Source organism: Coenobita brevimanus, chromosome 110 (genome assembly GCF_032717465.1).
Source record: "Coenobita brevimanus isolate Jiangsu-jjx chromosome 110, ASM3271746v2, whole genome shotgun sequence".
Taxonomy (NCBI): Eukaryota; Metazoa; Arthropoda; class Malacostraca; order Decapoda; family Coenobitidae; genus Coenobita; species Coenobita brevimanus.
The window spans coordinates 35,127,694-35,147,069 of NC_137063.1; the positions used below are offsets into that span (position 1 = coordinate 35,127,694).

Below are 19,376 nucleotides of genomic sequence, written 5' to 3' on the forward strand. Positions count from 1 at the left end.
TATTTCATTACCAAATTGGCCCACATTTGGTTATGAAAAAAAACAAATGGCAACTCTGACAGGGGAGGGGGGGGAGGAAGGAAGGAGTGAAGGGGCCATAGTGTAGACCAGCTGTTTGACTCAGCGCGACAATTTCAAATAACGGGTGGGAAAAACTTCTGATTTTTTTGGTATTTTCTTCTTTTTTTGGCCATTCTTGGGTTTCTAAGGTCCAGGCCCACAATGTCCAGAAAGTGGGCGTCCGGATAGTACGGGGATTACTGTATATACATATATATTATATGTAGAAAGAGAGAGAGAGACATGAAAAGATTAGTAAGAGAGACTAAGAAGAGAGCGGATGAGGAATTTGGAAGGAACTTGAGTGTAGAGTGGAGGAACTGTAAGAAAATGTTCTGGAAAGAGGTGAAAAGAGTAAGACAGGGTGAAAGTGAAGTTAGCAGGGGAGTGAAAGATAAAAATGGTAGATTACTAGTGGAGAAGGGAGAAAAAGTGAACAGATGGAGAGAACACTTTAAGGAATTGTTGGACATAGAGGATGGAAGTAATGCGAGTATAAGTGGCTGGGGAATGGCTGGGAGAAGGAGGGAGGTGAGAAGACAGGAAGAAATCAGTAGGATAGAAGTTGTGGAAGCAATGAAGAAAGTTAAATTGGGGAAAGCCCCAGGAATTGATGGAGTGTGTGGTGAAATGCTGAAGTATGGGGGAGAGATAGGAGTAGAATGGATGTGGAAAATGTGTAGATTGGCCTGGGAGGAAGGTAGAGTCCCGGAGGATTGGAAGTCAGGTATAATTATTCCCTTGTACAAAGGAAAAGGGGAAAAAGAAGTGTGTGGTAATCATAGGGGCATTTGTCTTCTTAGTATAACAGGAAAAGTGTATGGTAGGATACTTATTGACGGAGTTAGAGAAAGAACAGAGAAATTAGTTGGAGAAGAACAGGGAGGCTTTAGGAAGGGAAGAGGTTGTGTAGATCAGATATTCGTTCTTAGATCTTTAGTGCAAAAGTTTCTAGAGAAGGGAAAGAAGTTGTATGCGGCTTTCATGGATTTGGAGAAAGCATATGACAGGGTGGATAGACAAGGATTGTGGAAAGTGTTAAGAATATATGGAGTAGATGGGAAGTTGTTGAATGCTGTGAAGAGTATGTATGATGGTACTAAGGCTGCAATGCATGTGGATGGTGAACTGAGTGAATTTTTCTCTTTGAAGGTTGGGTTGAAACAGGGATGTGTCATGTCTCCATGGTTGTTCAATCTGTACATGGATGGGGTAATAAAAGAGGTACAAGGTAGGGTAGTGGATGTTGGAGTGGCCCTGGTGAGAGAGGGTAGTGTTTGGAAACTCCCTGTACTGTTGTTTGCAGATGATACTGTGTTGTTGAGTGAAGACGAAGGAGAGCTGCAAGGCTTGGTGGATGAGTTTGGGAGAGTGTGTAAGAAACTGAATCTAAAGGTGAATGTAGGGAAGAGTAAAGTGATGGTCTTTGAGAGAGGTGAAGTCAGTGAATGTACAGCGAGGTTGGATGGTGAGGAATTGGAAAATGTGAGTACGTTTAAGTACTTGGGTAGTGTGATGAGCAAGGATGGAGGTTTAGAGGGTGAAGTGCTTGAAAGGGTACAGCAGGGAGGAAAGGTTGCTGGTTCCTTGAAAGCAGTGATAAGAAGCAGGGAAGTGAGCATGGAAGTGAAAAAGTTACTACATGACAGTATTGTGATACCAACTCTAACGTATGGAAGTGAAGCTTGGACGTTACTGGAAGGACACAAGTCAAGAGTGAGAGCAGTGGAAATGAGTTATTTAAGAGGAGCCTGTGGAGTCACATGAAGAGACAGGCTGACAAATGAGGATATAAAGGATTGTTGTGGTGTGGATGTGGATGTGATAGGAAACGTTAGGAGGAATACACTGAGGTGGTTTGGCCATGTGGAGAGGATGGAGGGTGAAAGACTGACGAAGAGAGTGTATGTGAGTGAGGTGGATGGGGGAAGAGGGAGGGGGAGGCCTAGGCTGAGATGGAGGGATGGGGTGGAGAGGTTTATGAGAAAGGGGGTTGTGAGTTGGGAGCGGGGCAGTGAAATGGCGGGGGACAGGGCAACGTGGAGGCGATTTGTTTGTGGCCATCCCAAACGGGATTGAGGCGTCTGGCAATAGATATACATATATATATATATATATACTGTATATATATACACACACCATGGTCCCAATTAACACACCTTTGTGGTGGATGTGCGAGCACGCATTATTTGATATCGCACTAATTGAAACACATGGCTTACGGGGAAAATTCATTTGGTGGATGAGTGACTCCAACTTTAGGGGTTAAACTTTTAAAAACTGACAATTAGTACTAATATAATAGTATACGTACATACATTCACATGTGTACACATACCCTCAATGAGCTGGTCTAAACCGGTTTGCTGCCCTCCCCCCCCCATTTCTCTCTCTTGTACTCCTCGATGAGCTAGTGTAAACCAGTTTGTGACCCTCCTACCCTCTCAATCTCTCTCGTAAAGAATACGAAGTAATACGCACACAAATCGCACTAAAATCATATTAGAGTGCCTGAAAGTGTTATTTTATATTATACTGTGAATTAAATACAAGTGATCCAGTGATATTTTTGCTATAATCAAAGAAGTCATACGCTAAGAGCATTAGCAAGCGGACATTTTTGCGGTTGCAAACTGTGCAGCTATTTTGTTAAATAGCTCATGACATTATATCAATAAGTTTTATAAAAGTAAGTGGTAATAAAAGTCATTCATGAAGTTTTATGAAGTTTGTAATGATTTTCCTCTTAACATTAATTCCGCTAAAGTCTAGCGTAAACATTGGATTATCGTAATAAAACCATATGAGACTGGCCAAAAGTGTTTTTTGTTTTATTTATTATTATTATTGTAATTATTGTGTTGAGGTAACGTGGCAGGAATCCTAATTTGTACGGAAAAAAATCTTGTGGTTTGGTGGAAATATCCACCTCACTGGGGTCTTTCCTGTGTCAGACGATCACAACACACCTTGTATTCTCTCAAATCGTTCTCCAGGCTTGGAGTGCATACGGACATGCAGTTTGTTGCGAACGATAGTAGAAAGATTTAAGTTTTGATGACAAGAATATTAGCTCTTAAGATTAAGGATAAGTGGGATATAACACGAGTTAAAAACACACCATTTTTTCCCCCATTTCTCCTTACTGACCTGCAGCCAAAGGGTTAAGGCGTCTGCAGCAGCCAACATTCGGCTGATCTGCAGTATGGAGAGCTCTCCTGGTGTTTCTGGTGTTGCCTGCGTCAGTGTAATCTCCTCTTGTCTCACGTCCTGTAATGCATCCTCGATAGATACTGCAGTAATCACATCTTCTGAGGTGGCTTCACCAGCAATGTTAATTTGAGACATGGATATTAAGAGATAGCTCGCACTATTTGATCACGCGCTAATTGGAACCCTGGTATATATATATATATAGACAGATAGATAGATAAATACAAGGTGCTACCCAAAAGTTCCAGTAATTTGAACAGAGGGAGCCAACTGTTAGCAGTTTTGCCTTTTGTCACTAGGAGGAGTCAGCAGCACCCCTTGTGCGCCAGTGTGGCCCCTGCCGTGTCTGTGAGCAGACATGTTGTTGAGCTACACTTACAATTGTAACATGGTGTGTAGGTGGTTTGGCGGTTTTGCAATGGCGGACCTCGTGGAACAAAGAATTTGCATCAAGTTCTGCTTCAAGATCAACAAGATGGCTGCAGAAACTCACCTGTTGCCTCAGCAGGCCTTTGGTGACAATGCCATGTCCCAAAGCAGAACATTTTCCTGGTACAAGCGGTTCAAGGAAGGACAAACGTCCGTTGAAGACGATGGCTGTTCTGGATGACTGTCAACGGCAGCAACACCAGAAAAAGTCAGAAATGTTCGTCAGGCTATCCTTGCAGATCGTAGACGAACTATCCATGATGTTTGTGATATCGTTGGACTGTCGTACGGGAGTGTGCAATGCATTTTGTTGGATGTGTTGGGCATGAGACGCATTAGTGCAAAATTTGTGCCAAGACTGCTGAGTGACAAGCAGAAGGCACATCGCATTGCAGTTTGCAGGAAGCTCAAGAATCAGGTCAGAGATGACGCCACCTTCATCTCCAAGGTCATAACCGGTGGTGAATCATTGGTGTATGTTATGACCCAGAGACAAAGCAGCAGTAATCACAATGGAAGCCTCCTAATTCACCGTGGCTGAAAAAAGCACATCAAGTTCGCAGCAATATCAAGTCGATGTTGATTATTTTCTTTTATATCCAAGGGACTGTTCACAAGGAATTCGTCCTTCCCGGTCAGTTTGTCAGCGGAAAGTTTTACTGTGAAGTTTTGCAGCACCTGAGGGAGAACATCCGCCACAAACGTCCAGAAGAGTGGAAGAACAAGAACTGGGTCCTGCATCATGACAACGCCCCCGCCCACATATCAGTTGTTGTCCGGCAGTTCCTGGCATCCACTAACACGGTAGTCATTCCCCACCCACCTTGTTCGCCTGACCTTGTCCCCTGCGACTTTTTCCTGTTTCCCAAGCTGAAATTATGGCTGAAAGGGCATCGATTGAAGAAAGCCAGACAGAATCTCAGGAGATGCTCAAGACCATCATGCCTGAAGCCTTCCAGGGATGCATGGACTCGTGGAAAAAACGCTGGGACCATTGTATACATGCCCAAGGGGACTACCGGTACTTCGAAGGTGACAGTGAGAACTAGGAGGTAAGGTAACTTATTTTCCTACAATATTCAAATTAATGGAACTTTTGGGTAGCACCTCATATATGCATATACAGTGAGTGCTCATAATGCATGATCCTATAGGAAGAATGATAGACATTAAACGGTTGGAGAAATCTGCCCCCCTCCTTTTTTTTTTTTTTTTTTTTTTTTTTTTTTTTTTACACATCATACTACGCGGCGACCGGCGACAATAGACAATGCAGCCAGAGGCCCCAAATTATGGTTCAGTCATAATGCGGCAAACTAGGGTCATAACACAGTGGGAACAGACACAACATGGCCAGTGATAGTCATAGTGCAGGTTGCATCAGCTTGTGATGTATTGCTGTCACGTGTCTGCGTGTGGTGTCATCACAGTCCACTGAGTATTCCTGCCCCAGTTGAGCCTACTCTCTCCCCTTGCTCTGGCTGCACATGTGATTTGTGGCCTCCCCTCCCCCCTTTTTTTTTTTTTTTTTTTGGCCAAGATCCCCCCTCCACCTCCCCCCAGCAAGCCCACACCCTCTTCTATTCCCCCTGAATCCTTCAGTATTTGTATGTGGTGAAGTCATTATTAGGTCAATCAATCAATCAATCATTTCCTGTGCACCCCACAGGATGCATAGGGCCTCGATGAACTCACTCCACCAATATTTGTCTCTTGCCATCTCCTTCAGGTCCCACCAACACTCCTCTCCTGCTTCTTTTTTTATTGTCCTCAACCAGGTTTCCCTTGGCCTACCTCTACCTCTTCTTCCTCTAGCAGTCCACTCTGGCACATCCTGTATTAAACTGCCTTCTTTTCTGTATATGTGCCCCAGCCACTTCCAGCAAGACAGTCTCGCATATTCATTAACTGGTTCCACTCTCGTAATAATCCATTATTAGGTACTGTACATAAATGTCCTGGAACAAAACCCTGAATATTGCCCCCAAAAATTAACTTGGGGCTGGCTTAGGTACCATGAAACTCTTTAACATGTAAATATATGGCCTTATAATGTGGAGTTCTCATAAAGCAGGACGTTCCGGGTATAATATTCCCGAGTTTTGTGAGTGTTTGCATATGTATACAGTATAGAGAGAGAGAACAAACCATGTTAACTCATTAAATCAGAGGATATCTTTTTTAGATTATTTTAGTCTTTTTGCCATCTGATGATTTTATGAGTTTAGAATGCACTTAAGCTGTAAGGATTAGATGTAGTTTCGATAAACCCCTTCACCTTAACCCTTTAACCGCGGGTGTCATCTCAGAATGACATTGCAAAAACTGGACCAAACCTCGGGTGTCATTCTCGAATGTTTGTGAATATTTTGAATACCCCGCGTTTTTTCCATGCGCCAATTGTTTCAAGGGAGAGTAGCTATTAAGTTCTTTCACTCCAGCCAACCCCCACCTCCCTCCTCCCACCCCCCGGGCCCCCACCTCCCTCCTCCCACCCCCTGGGCCCCCCACCCCACCCCTGACCAACACGCATCAGTATCTGTCCAGCTGTGTGAGTGACAACACTGCTGATGTGGCAGTGAAGTGCAGGCAATTACAGTGCCTTTTACCTGCCTCAGTGAACACAGAGTGGGTGTTTATCGTATGTGCAGTGTTCATATATGTTTATAGTATTATTATCAGAATGAGGTTGGCATTTGGTAATGGTGTGTGAGCGAAAAATAGTGATTACAACACTGCTTATGTGGCAGTGAAGTGCGGGCAATTACAGTGCCTTTTACCTGCCTCAGTGAACACAGAGTGGGTGTTTATCGTATGTGCAGTGTTCATATATGTTTATAGTACTGTATTATTATCAGAATGAGGTTGGCATTTGGTAATGGTGTGTGAGCGAAAAATAGTGATTACGACACTGCTGATTTGGCAGTGAAGTGCGGGCAATTACAGTGCCTTTTACCTGCCTCAGTGAACACAGGGTGGGTGTTTATTGTATGTGCAGTGTTCATATATGTTTATAGTATTATTATCAGAATGAGGTTGGCATTTGGTAATGGTGTGTGAGCAAAGGTAATGGTGTGTGAGCGAAAAATAGCGATTTTAGATCGCTCACTTCTAACGGCACTGCCCATCCAGTGATAGTCAACGAAATCATGAAACCTACATCATTGCAAAGCCGAAGGTTAGTACTTTCTAATGGTACCTTATTTTTTGCTCTAGATTTATTCTGTGCAGAGTTATACAGGTTTAAAGTTTGTTTATATTTTAGCTGAAACCCCCGCGGGAGAGGCCAGTCGGGGCAAAACAATGCCCACGGTTAAAGGGTTAAGAGGCCTTTCCATATTCATTAGAATTATTTGGTAGTAGCAGGAATAGACTGAAAAGGACATCACCAAAAGTTAATTAAATTAAATTCACTTCTTCGTTGTTGCAGCATGAAGGCCAATACATGGGAGGTGCGACTAAGCAGCCTGTGCGACAGCTTCTCCAAGTCCCTCACTTGTCACATCTCTCACACACCCCTTATTCAGCTGTCATCTTCCAGTGCTGGTAGGTATCATCATCATAATCATCATCATCCTAATGTAGTTAGTAGTTGATTTGTATTGTTTACAAAGGCTCCAGCATGCATGCATGTGTTGGCTTTGGCCAGTTAATTGCAGCTGTCCATGCTGCTCAGTTACTGGTATCCCCCCAGTTCAGTTCATTATCCTTGATGTTCACACCTTCTGCTCCTAATCCTAGGAAGTACCACTATAGAAATGATGCTTAGCAACGAGCTTCTCAGTTAGTGACACAACCATCAGTCTTAGGCAGGGAATTCAGCGACAAATGTACACTGTCAAAATCCAAGCCAAGATATTCATGCTGTTATAAACTTTATATACACATTTGGAATTATATCCCCCCCCCCTCCCAACAGCCTTTTTTGATTGTTGGAAAATATTGAACAGGTTCTGTCATTGTTATTAGCTCATTTCCATAAAGAGAATCATCTGAAGCATATTCAGCTCGACTAACAAGGCTCCTTAATAGGAATCATGGCATTACAGTAATCCTTCTACTATCTGATGTAATAGAGCCAAAGTCATGTCCGGAAAGTGTTCCCATCCGGAAAGTGGGCCCCTGGTTCCTGGACTGGTACTTAAGGACCCTAACCCAGCCTAACTTTGAAAGCCACCTAAATAACTCCATACAGGACATGCATAGCACCTATTTAAACCTATTTAAGAACCTATTCACACCAATAATGGACATAAAGCATGAAATAAATGAAAAGGAACCAAAGAATGAGGAATTAGAAGTGACTGTACCTCAGCCAGGGTACTTACAGCACATTTTTGGTCGCCTTTTCTAAGGTTTTGGCAGTGGTGAAAATGCTCTTGAAGCACGTACAGTAATCCAACGTTGTGCTGCACTTAATTCTTTGCACTGCGAGTTATAATTGTCTAACACTGCACATTGTTCTTAACTGCACCACGCCAGTTTCAACCGCCAATTTGCACTCCACAGTTGGTCCTTTGCACTCTAATTTCTGATTTCTTAACACTGCACAACACTGTAAATTCCCGTGTGGTCTAGTGGCGAGGTATTGCAGTTTATTCACTGTTTATTCACAAAAAAATGAGCACGTGTGGCATCCATTGCGATAGGCATCTAGTCACGATCAAAGTTAGGCACTAACTGTTGGAGTGTTGGTGACGGGGAAACAGAGTTGCCAGATCGCAGTGGCCACATTACCAAACTCCTCAATTTTCATTACCAAATTTAACTTTTCATTACCAAACTCGTAAGGCTAGCATTTATTCTTCACTAATTATATATATGCACAAGTGGAATTACATGTAATCACTCTCCTTATAATTAACAGCATGTTGATTATTTTCATGCTATGTAGGCTAGGAGATTAATCAGAGAGAGCAAACATCTCAACAGTTACTTCAACAAACAAGGGATGAGGCTATGGCACACCTAATGTCTGACTTGGCTCGTATCTCTGACTGGGGTAAAAATAACATGGTTGTTTTTAATGCATCTAAGACTCAGTTCTTACACCTATCAACCCGACAAAATCTTCCACAGGTATACCCACTAATGTTTAATAATATTCAGCTTAATCCTGCATCATCCTTGAACATGCTTGGGGTTTCATTTACTCGGGACTTATCTTGGAAAGATCATATTACATCTCTTGTAAAATCTGCTTCCAAGAGATTGGGTGTGCTAAGCCGACTCCGCTCTTTCTTTACCCCTGCACAATTGTTGACTCTATACAGGGGTTTTATCCGCCCCTGTGTGGAGTACAACTCTCATGTGTGGGGAGGCTCCCCACATACAGCTCTTCTCAATAGGGTGGAATCAAAGGCTTTTCGTCTCATTAACTCTCCTCCTCTTATTGACTCCCTTCAACCTCTGTCTCTTCGCCACACTGTTGCATCTTTATCTCTTTTCTATCGCTACTTTAATGGTCACTGCTCCTCTGAACTGTCTGCTTGCATTCCTCCACCTCTACGACTGGCGCGTAGCACCCGTCTGGCAGCAAACTCTCATCCCTTTTCTGTCCAACCCTCTAATGCAAGAGTTAACCGTTACTCCCAGTCTTTCATTTATGCAACAGGTCAGCTCTGGAACTGTCTCCCTCTGTCTGTATTTCCTGCTGCCTATGATCTCCAGTCTTTCAAACGCAGTGTGTCCAGGCATCTCAAAATGATCGGATTTTGAATTTGGCTCTCTATTGTATTTTGTTTTTCTCTTGGAGGGAACTGTTACTGTGGACTCATGGCCTTTGGTTCCTTCTTCCTCGCATTAAAAAAAAAAAAAAAAATCCACCATCTCCATCCTGTGTATCCTCATGCATGTGAAAAATCCATTTGGCAATGCATTATTCTGATTCATCACCAAACTAATTTTTCATTACTAAATTGGCCCACATTTGGTAATGAAAAAAAACAAATGGCAACCCTGACAGGGGAGGGGGGAGGAAGGAAGGGGTGAAGGGGCCATGGTGTAAACCAGCTTTTCTGTGCCGCGCGACCATTTCAAATTACGAGTGGGAAAAAATTAGGATTTTGGGGGGATTTTTTTCTTTTTTTTTGGGGCCATTTTTGGGTTCCGTAGGTCCAGGCCCACAATGTCCGGTAAGTGGGGTGTCCGGAAAGTATGGGGATTACTGTATTTGGTTTGACTTTTTTTAACGTCATTATCAGTTACTCCATTATTGTTGTTATTCTCTTTATTAAGCTAGATATGGAAAGTCAGGAAGCAAAAGAACTTATAAAGTCCAGAAGTGGATGTGTGAAGACACATAGGACAATGGCCACACCATTTTTTATTTGGCAGTCAGAGGAGCAACTCTGCATCACAAATGTTTGAAGGGTGATTTATTTTGCATCATTTTCTTCATTTATAAGGCTCCAGCATGCTTGCATGCGTTGATCTTAGGCACTTAATTGTGGCTGTCCATGCTGCTTGATTGCTGGCAGACTCCCTAATCATTCTCTTATTCCTGAGGTCAGACTCTTTGACCTCGTCCTAGGTCATTTTCGGTCTGCCTCTTGCAACCCTACCCCTGCTGTTCACACATCTCAACTTCTACATCCAGTCGTCATCCTCCATCCTCTCAACATACCCAAATCATCTCAGTCTACCCCTCCTCATCACACAAATACATTCCTGTCCCATCCTTCCTTTCAACTCTTCAGTTGTAATCCTAGCCTCCTCAGGCCTCGCATTCAAGAACGCATTACACATGTATTTAATCATTGTCATTTTTGTACATTTGAGTCTATGAATATTCTCTTCCTTAATTGCCCAGATGTCACCACCCACTGCATTACACGTCTAACACGTCACATAGAAAGATCCCTTAGCACAGAGGGAGAGCCCTCTCAGTTTTATGAGAGGCAACAGCTCCCTGGACTTCCTCCAGCCACTCCTTACCCTAGCCACAGAGCTAGCTCCAGCCCCCCCCCCTAGCACATAACATGTTCCCCAAATCATAAAGCTCCTCCACACACTCAAGAGACTCTGTAGCAAGATCTGTTGTTTCACTTCTGTCAGTCTCTCCATACAGTACTCTCTCATACACTTTGCACACATGAAATCAGCATTATTTCACAGTATACCTCTAATACCACTGTATCCCTTGTGCATCCACTTACCACAAACACTACGAGATGGAATTACTTCCCACGCCTTTATAGCAAACTTCATGTGGCCACACTCCCTCTACTTTGACAGTACTGTCACAAGCCCTAGCTTTCATCACCTTTGTTTTATCCACATTTTCTGTCAGACCATTATATCCCATTTCATTTCTCCATATCCTGAGTCTTTGCTCTACCTCCTATTCATTCTCTGCTTGCCATCAGTATTGCTTTTTGTAATTTTTTTCTTAAGTATGTAAATACAGTAAATTGGATATCACACAGTACCTCGTATGAGGTTTGCCGAGGAAACAAGATTAGATCGGCACAATAGTGTGGTAAATGTCGACGGTATCCCTGGCAAGCTTGGAATCCGCTTGGATGGGTTCCTACCCATCAAACGAGTACAAAACAGTGTGACCAACCCTTTTTTGTGTTTTAGCATTGAAGATGTAACTTATCATAGAACACTTAATAATATTTTTAAATAAATATTAATCATTATGTAAGCCTTGAAGAGTAAATATTTCATGCATTGATGAAAACTGTGATGATGTCAATAAAATAATCATGTACCGTATTTACATTTTCGGACTTGGCTGCCAGGCACACCAAGCGAGGCAAACACAACACAGGAGAATAGTACCTCTGTGAAATACAATATCTTCAGCACCAACACTGCTTCTGGAAACTCTGAGAAAGCCATTTTAACTGATGGGGTCCCTGGATGATTTTGTCAGTTTGTATACAACGCTTCTTCTCCTTCTCTACTGAGTTGGTAAGCTCATTCTCCAGTGTCCTTGACTAGGTACAAGTGAGACAGACACTGGCAACAGTGTGAGAAGCATCATTGTCACTGACAATATGAGGAATGTGCGTGATAAGGCCTATGCCTGGTTCCACAGAACTTTTCCTCAGCAAACCTCATGAGAGGTGATACCACCCTAAAGGAGACGGACCACAGGCCCTGCCCACCCAAACAGTCCCAAGTCCAAGCATGGGACCTGGGACCCATAGTCCACCAGCCATTGTCAGCAGCTATGGCAGTGGCCTTGGGGCACCCTGCTAGGACAGCTACCGGGACACCCTCCAAGTGTGCCATGGCACTGGGAACTGTAACTGCCTTGCCATTATACACCAATTGATAGCCTGAGTGAAATAAATATTATGGATTGTTTTAATGTCTGTGTTGGAGCCAAGAAATTTTCCAGGCTTCCATTTAAATGATGAGTGATTGGCTGTGTGACCATTTCATTGAACTCTTTAATCATCATCATCATTATATCTGCACCTCCTTTCCCACCTTAGTGCAGGGTGAGGAGTAGCTACGTTTAGACAGCCAAAGTATGCCCAATTCAGTGGGTCACACTTCCATTCACTCATTATTCAAGCCCTCAAAATCCTGGATCCATCTGATAGGCCAAAAAAAATTCACCACTTTCTGTAGCTTCACATATACCTATCTGATAGAGCCAATCTGAATGCTGTCACATTAAAATGGGGTGCCAAATCCCTGGTCACGCACTTCTTTGCGCAAAATTCATCCAGCCAGCTCAGCCTCTTGTCAGTCCCTTAGCCTCACCAACTTCCATACCTCTCTTCCTCACACACTCATCCACCATATCCATCCACCTTCTTCTTGGTCTGCCTCTCCTCCCCCCTCCTTCAAATTCACTCATATATACCTTTTTCACACTCTTGTCATTCATTCTCTCCACATGACCATACCATCTTAGTACACTCTTTAATAATTCTAATTAGATATTTTCATATTCCTGTTTGTAGATCCTAGCCACTCATTTATTAGTGGAAATAAAATGATGATGATAATTGTTATTTGATTTTTTACATATGTATTTTATTTTTCAGAGTCTGGTGATGAATTGGAAGATAAGGAGGAGGAGGAGGATGTTGGTGAGAAGGAGGAGCGGTATTATTGCACCTACTTCACCAGCATTACAGACAAATTATTTCTATAGTATAAGTAAGCTATATTTTATCCCTCCAGCCTGAACATGTCTATTTTTGCTTGTTCTAGATAATGTCAGCCTGTTTTATTCAGCGTAGGTGACCACTGTACAGTAAAGGTGTCACTGAAGGCTATCTACAATCTTTCTGAAAAAAAAAAAAAAAAAAAAAATGCTAAATAAAATTATATGAAAATATGAAGAATGGAGTGAGAAGATGTCCTTGAAGTTTCTGGAAATGAAGGAGGATGAGAAGAGGTAGAGTAAAAATGAGATGGAATGCCAGAGTACATGAGAGATTGTGGCTTGGATTGGCAAGAAGGGGTGAATGCATGTTTGCCATAGATGATCTCTGGGATCAGGTGTTTGGCTTAGAGATATAAGACAGTAACTGCCAGTCGCATATTGCCTCCTTCAGAGCATAGGGGCCCAAGGCTTTGTTTCCATAGCCCAGAACATTCAAGGGCAGGTAACCAACCTACATCCCTGGTAGCATTTTACATAAAAAAAGCCTCTGGATACCTCTAGGACGTTATGCATAGGCCACAGTGAATTCTGACATGAGAGCTCATAACTGCATCCATTCATTGTTCAGACCTTTCTTGCCCCTTTTTATTAGGAGAGTATGGTATGGGTCCAGGTCTAGACTACTCAGTTGAGACATGATGAGGGTGGCCAGTCACTTTCCTTTGAGTGGCCAGTTGGTGAGCAGTTTACCCTGGCCAATGGTCAGACTTAGATCCATAACCCTTTCACATGGGGTGGCACATCAGCATGCCACTAAGGAAATGTCTGTAGCCATCTGTTGGCACATATAGCTATATTTTCTGGACTTTTCATATTTGCACACCAGTACTGGGGGCCTAATAGTGGTTCAGTATCAGGTGGCAAGAATGAAGAGTTGCCATCATGATAGAACTATTTTATTGTCTATTATTTTCGTCATGGACAGGAAGTATGTCGAGGTATGCGGTATGAGATGTTTTGCTGCCGTGGCAGCTTACTTTGATTTGATGGAAGCAGTGTCTGATGACTCAGAGTATGTTGTCAGATGAAAGAGTGAAAATGAAAGTGCTACTTAAAAAAAAAAAAAAAAAAAAAAAAAACTTCGAGTTTATCATTATGCCGAATGGCGTATGTCTGGCAGTGGAGGAGCTCCAGCACCACAGGTTTTGACAGTTCACCACACAGGTAATTATTATTATATTTTTTTTTTTTACACCATTTTACTTAGGAAAGTATGGTCTATTTTTTTGGTGTGGAATATTTTTTCAAAATAATTATCTGTATATACTGTACCGTATGTCAAAACCCCCGACATCTAGCCAAAAAAATACATCCGAAGTGAAAGGGTTAAGGGTCACATCTATTTGGAGGAGTGCCTTAACCCATTAGATTGCTAATTTTCATTTTGTTGGTAGAAGAATGGTGATCAGTCAACCATAGTTATTGCTCAGACTTAGTTCCATAAGGGCCAAATCACTAGATATTATTTTGTTGGTAGAAGAGTATTGTGTTTGGTGTAAGTTGTTTAAGAATTAGGTGGTTAGCAGAAGATGAGGAAGATCAAGAAGAAGGTGGGAAAGTACACCATATGCAGGAGAGTTCATCAGAATTTAATTGTTGTAAGGAGAGGTCAGCCAAGAACAAGGTAGAGGTGTATGTGAGGAAAGTTTATTTGATGGGGGGGAGGAGTTATTGCAGAGTGTTTTTACTTTGGTATAGTATAATGCAAGACTAATGTTGTCCAGTCTCCATATTTACATTTATCCAGTTTGTGTGTGTGTGTGTGTGTGTGTGTGTGTGTGTGTGTGTGTGTGTGTGTGTGTGTGTGTGTGTGTGTGTGTGTGTGTGTTTTCATACCTTATTGTTCTTACCTAATGGTGTCTTTACAGGAATGAGTCAAGCTCATACTGTCTTGTGTATTTAACCAGTTTTATCATATATCTCTTTAAATTTATGAATAATTTTGGCACACACTGTTTCATTTGCAAGTGCATTCCATTGATCAGTTGCCCTATTTGGGAAACTGAATTTCCTTACGTCTTTATCACCTCTCTTTTTATGTAGTTTTTTGCATTGTCCTCTTGCTGATGCTTCCGCATAGGTTATATATTCATGTATGTCTATTTTCTCTACCCCTGAGATGCATTTATGTAGCATAACCATGTCTCCTCTTTTCCTTCTTTCCTGTAGTTTTTAGATTCATTTTTTCTAGTCTTTCTTCATAGCTTAGATCCCTTAAGCATCATACCTATCTTGTAGCTACCCTTTATACTTTTTCAACCTTATCTGTGTGTTTTTTGAGATGAAGATTCGAGACTGCTGATGCATACTCAAGGGTTGGTTTGATGAATGATGTTATCTTTATCAGCATGTTCTTCATTTACATATGTGAATGCTATTCTCATATTTGCAAGCAGTGTATGCATGTTGTGTACCTTCTCACTGGTGTGGTCAGCCGGAAGTAGTCCATCCATCCATCATCCAATCCTACGTTGCCTCATGAGGAGCATAGGAGCCCGGGGCTAGGCAAGTTGGTCCTGACATTTAAGGTGAGAGTGGTCAGCCGGAGATAGTCTGTTATTGATAATCACTCTTAGGTCCGTCTCTCTTTCTGATATGTGTGGGGTTGAACTTCCTAATTTGTAATCTCAATCTGTATTTTTTTCACCTTTACCCAACTTAATTACATGACACTTGTCCACATTAAATTCCATTTTCTATTTATTGCTCCAGTCATGAAGCTTATTTAATTCATCTTGTGACTCTCTACAAGAATCTGTGTTCGTAATTTTCCTTTGTATTTTTGCATCATCAGCAAACATATTTAGATAGCTTCCATTTCCAGTATTACTGTCTATGTCATTTATATATACTAAAAACATACACGCATACCCCAGTTTAACAATGTAATTGGTTAGGTAAAACTCCATTGTTAGGCGGGGTATTGTATATCGGGGTACTTTTAACATGTATTTCGATGTGGACCATTTACCAGCCATTGGTTTCCCCCCAAACCAAGTCCAAAACCCACCCAGATCAGTGCAAAAACAGGTTTAAAGTAAATCTAAATGGCCTAACAGCTGTCAAGGAAGCTAACCTAAGCCTTATACAGTACATCCCCACAGTACGCGAGTTCCGAGTACGCGATCCACCTTGTATAAACCTTTTTTTTTTTTTTTTTTTTTTTTTTTTTTTTTTAGTACGTGAATTGAACTCCCTGTAAGGGAGACGGGCAGTGAAGAGTGACCCAAATCTGGGGTTACCCCGAGTACGCGACATTGCCCCTCCAAGAAGCGATAACGGTTGCCTACGCTCCACCCACCTGGTGCAGCAAGTGGACGAGGCCGACACGAAGCAGGAGATAGCAGCAGAAAAGGCAGCAACACCAGTGATGGAGAGTGAAGATTTGACCATGATGGAGATCAGCAGGGTACTGTGTGCCCTTGATAAATTCAATGAAGAATTCAAGGACATCGAACGCTCTCAGTTGCGAGTGGAGGAGGTGATGTCTTCACTGGATAGAACCTTCCGCTGCTACACCGACAAGCACAACCAGGAAGTAAACAGACGGAAGTAAACCCTCATCACCCATTTCCTTTGGCTTGAACAAAGTGAGGAATCACTCCCTTCAACATCAGAAGAGCCATATCCTGAGGAGGATCAAGAGGATGATGCGATGTCTGAGGTGTCAAAAATAGACTTTGAAAGGTTTATGAATAAAGTGAGTGCATTAGGTAGTGAAAGTGTCGAAAGTGCCGGTGACGAAAGTGGTGAGGAAGGTGGTGTGGTGGGTGATGCAGGAGATGCGTACTAGGTGCTTCATCCTGCCTTGGATCTTCTTCTTACCTCCATCAAGCCTGTTGTCCTCTTGGATTAAGGTGAGCAGCCATATTCTTGTTGGTTTAGTTAAGCCATATCCTTGTTGATTTACCTAGTAAAGCCATAATCTTGTTGGTTTACTTTATCTTAGGTAATATGTCTTAGATAGTTTCCCTGTACAGTACTGTACAATACTTAGGTCTGAATGGCATCTCGAGGGTTGCCCATGGAGGGGGGTGCCGCCCATATGTAATTTTTCCCATAAGTTTATGTATTCACAGTTCGAGAATTCCTAGTACGTGACGTCCTCTGCCGCCCATATAGGCGCGTACTAGGGGGATGTACTGTATCTGTAAATAACTCACTAATAGCAACAAATAAAGCCTGATAATCATAAGGAATAGGTTAGAAAATATCAAACACCTTTTATCACTTACTTCTTGTAAGTTCATGTCCAATCCTGGTCATCATCCTTGCAATCCCCCTTGAGGCTAGGGGACGTGTGGTGCTCCCCAACACTCAATCTTTCTCCTCAAATCCCTCAAACCTGATCTCCAGGGGAGGGTCAGAGGGGGGTGGCGACGGAGTGCAATGCAATGACTCAGGTGGAGGCGATGGATTGCGATGCGATGACTCAGGCGGTGGCGATGAGGTGCGATGCGATGGCTCTGGGGGTGGCGATGGAGTGCGATGCGATGATAGGGGAGATGATGAGGGAGACAGCTGCAATGTCCGGTGAGGTGGCAAGGGAGACCGCTGCGATGAATGATGAGGTAGCAATGGAGTCTGTTGCAGTGGCTTTCGTCATGGCGAGGGAGACAGAGACAGTGGCTGAAGTGGTGTGGGAGATGGAGGCCAGGACGAGGAAGGCGGCGATGGAATGGCAGAGTGCCTTAGTGGGGACACAGGTGACATGGGAGACAGTGATTGGCAGGAGGTTAGGTCCAGCAAAACGGGCCAAGCACATTCTTGGAGGGAGGTGTCCCTGGGAGTTTCTCTCTGGTTTACAGCTGGGGAGATGCTCTGCTGGTTGAAGACTGAGGAGATCCTGTGTGAATTGTTGGCCTGGTGGGGGCCTGCTCAAAGAAGGCTGTGATTGTAGTCTGTCTGGCCACCCTGTTCTCCTCCAGCATTGTCCTGTAGACTTTCATCCCCTCCTTGAGCCGATTAGCTGTGTCCCTGCTTCATCCTGGGAGAGGGTCGTTTGTTCGCATTAAGTCTATAATCTCGTCCAGCTTCGTTAACATCTCCTGGATTTTGATGTTGAGAGCTCGGACCTCAGGCACCTCCTCCTCCTCCTCTGCCTCCTGGTGTGCCCGCTGAATCTCCATATTGAGGAGCTCCTCATTGCTGAGCTCCTCCTTGTGGCTCTCAAGAACCTCCTCCACGTCATTCTTGTCGACCTCCCCGAAGCCCGCCTCATGCGACAATTCGACAATGTCCTGCCGCACACGCTCGACAGGTGAAGGTTGCACGCCCTCAGGGAAGCCGGTGAAGGAGTTAACACTCTGGCCACATTCTCCCCCACACACCTATTGTCGTCGCCTTGCTAACCTCATCCCATGCAGCAGTTATATTCTCAAGGGCATGGCGTATGTTATACGCCCTCTAAAACTGCTGCACTGTTATCCTGTCATCACTGTCACAGGCCCTTACCAACTGCTTTATCATGCGACAGAGGTAGTAGGCCTTAAAGCCTGCGATCACCCCTTGGTCCATCAGTTGCAACAAAGACGTGGTGTTGGGGGACAGGAACACCACCTCAATATTGCTGGCTAGGCGCGTTATCCACCACCACGAGATATCTGTTCGCCAAATTTTCACGTGACACATACCTCTTCAGCACACGAGAGAGGTACGAGTGGAATTAGGACCAACAGATATCTGAAGTCAACCCAGCCTTTTTGTTCGGCTTCCAGATAACCCCAAGGTTTTCCTTAACATACCCCACCAGAGCCTTGGGGTTCTTAGAGTGGTAGACTCGGAGCAACTTCAGCTTGAGGTCGCCCTTGGCATTGCCCCCCAGCAGCAGTGTCAGCCGGTCCTTCGAGGCCTTGAATCTTAGTGTAGACCATTCCTCTGTTGCAAGATATGTTTTGGAGGATGTTCTCTTCCAAAAGAGCCCAGTCTTGTCAAAATTCAACACCTGCTTCGCACTATAGCCACTCTCCGCAGTGATGCATTTCAGCTCATCAAGAAACGCTCCCGGCGCCACCATATCTGCACTCCCCACCTCACTGTACATCTTCACATTTGGAGATTTGCCCATCTCTTAAACTGGTCAAACCACCCATGGCACGCCTTAAAGGTCTCACTTTCATCAAGCTCACACCTGACCTTTAGTTCATCCAAGAGTGAGAGAGTCTTCTTGCATATTATGGCTTGGCTTGTGGGTGCCTTGTGCCGGTTCTGATCTTCCACCCACGTGTGCAGCATCTGCTCCAGCTCCTCCATCGCAGGCTATCACTGGCAAGTGATACTGGAGGCGGATAAGGTTGCAACCTCTCTAGCAGCAGCCTTAATGGCCTTCTTCTTCTTTATGATGGTGGAGACAGTTGACTGGGGCAGGTGGAGAGCTGAGGCAATAGAACACACACCCTTGCCTTTGTTGTACTGCTTGAGGATGTCCAATTTCACATCCAGTGACACAGTCTTACATACACGCTTCGTGGGAACATCGCCAGCACCACCACTAGCAAGCCGCTTACCACAAAGACCAGGGCCTCCACTAGCACCACCA

At 43.5% G+C, this 19,376-nt stretch overlaps 1 protein-coding gene across 1 annotated transcript in view; it reads left to right on the forward strand.

The window, feature by feature from the left end:
* Positions 1 to 12,823, forward strand: part of Zwilch (zwilch kinetochore protein) — a 200,053-nt gene extending 187,230 nt beyond the window's left edge. The window contains exons 13-16 of the mRNA XM_080286254.1: positions 7,133 to 7,248; positions 11,130 to 11,296; positions 11,750 to 11,959; positions 12,716 to 12,823. Coding sequence (XP_080142380.1) covers positions 7,133 to 7,248; positions 11,130 to 11,296; positions 11,750 to 11,959; positions 12,716 to 12,823 — 601 coding nt within the window. The remainder of the gene's footprint in view (positions 1 to 7,132; positions 7,249 to 11,129; positions 11,297 to 11,749; positions 11,960 to 12,715) is intronic.
* Positions 12,824 to 19,376: the final 6,553 nt, after the last annotated feature.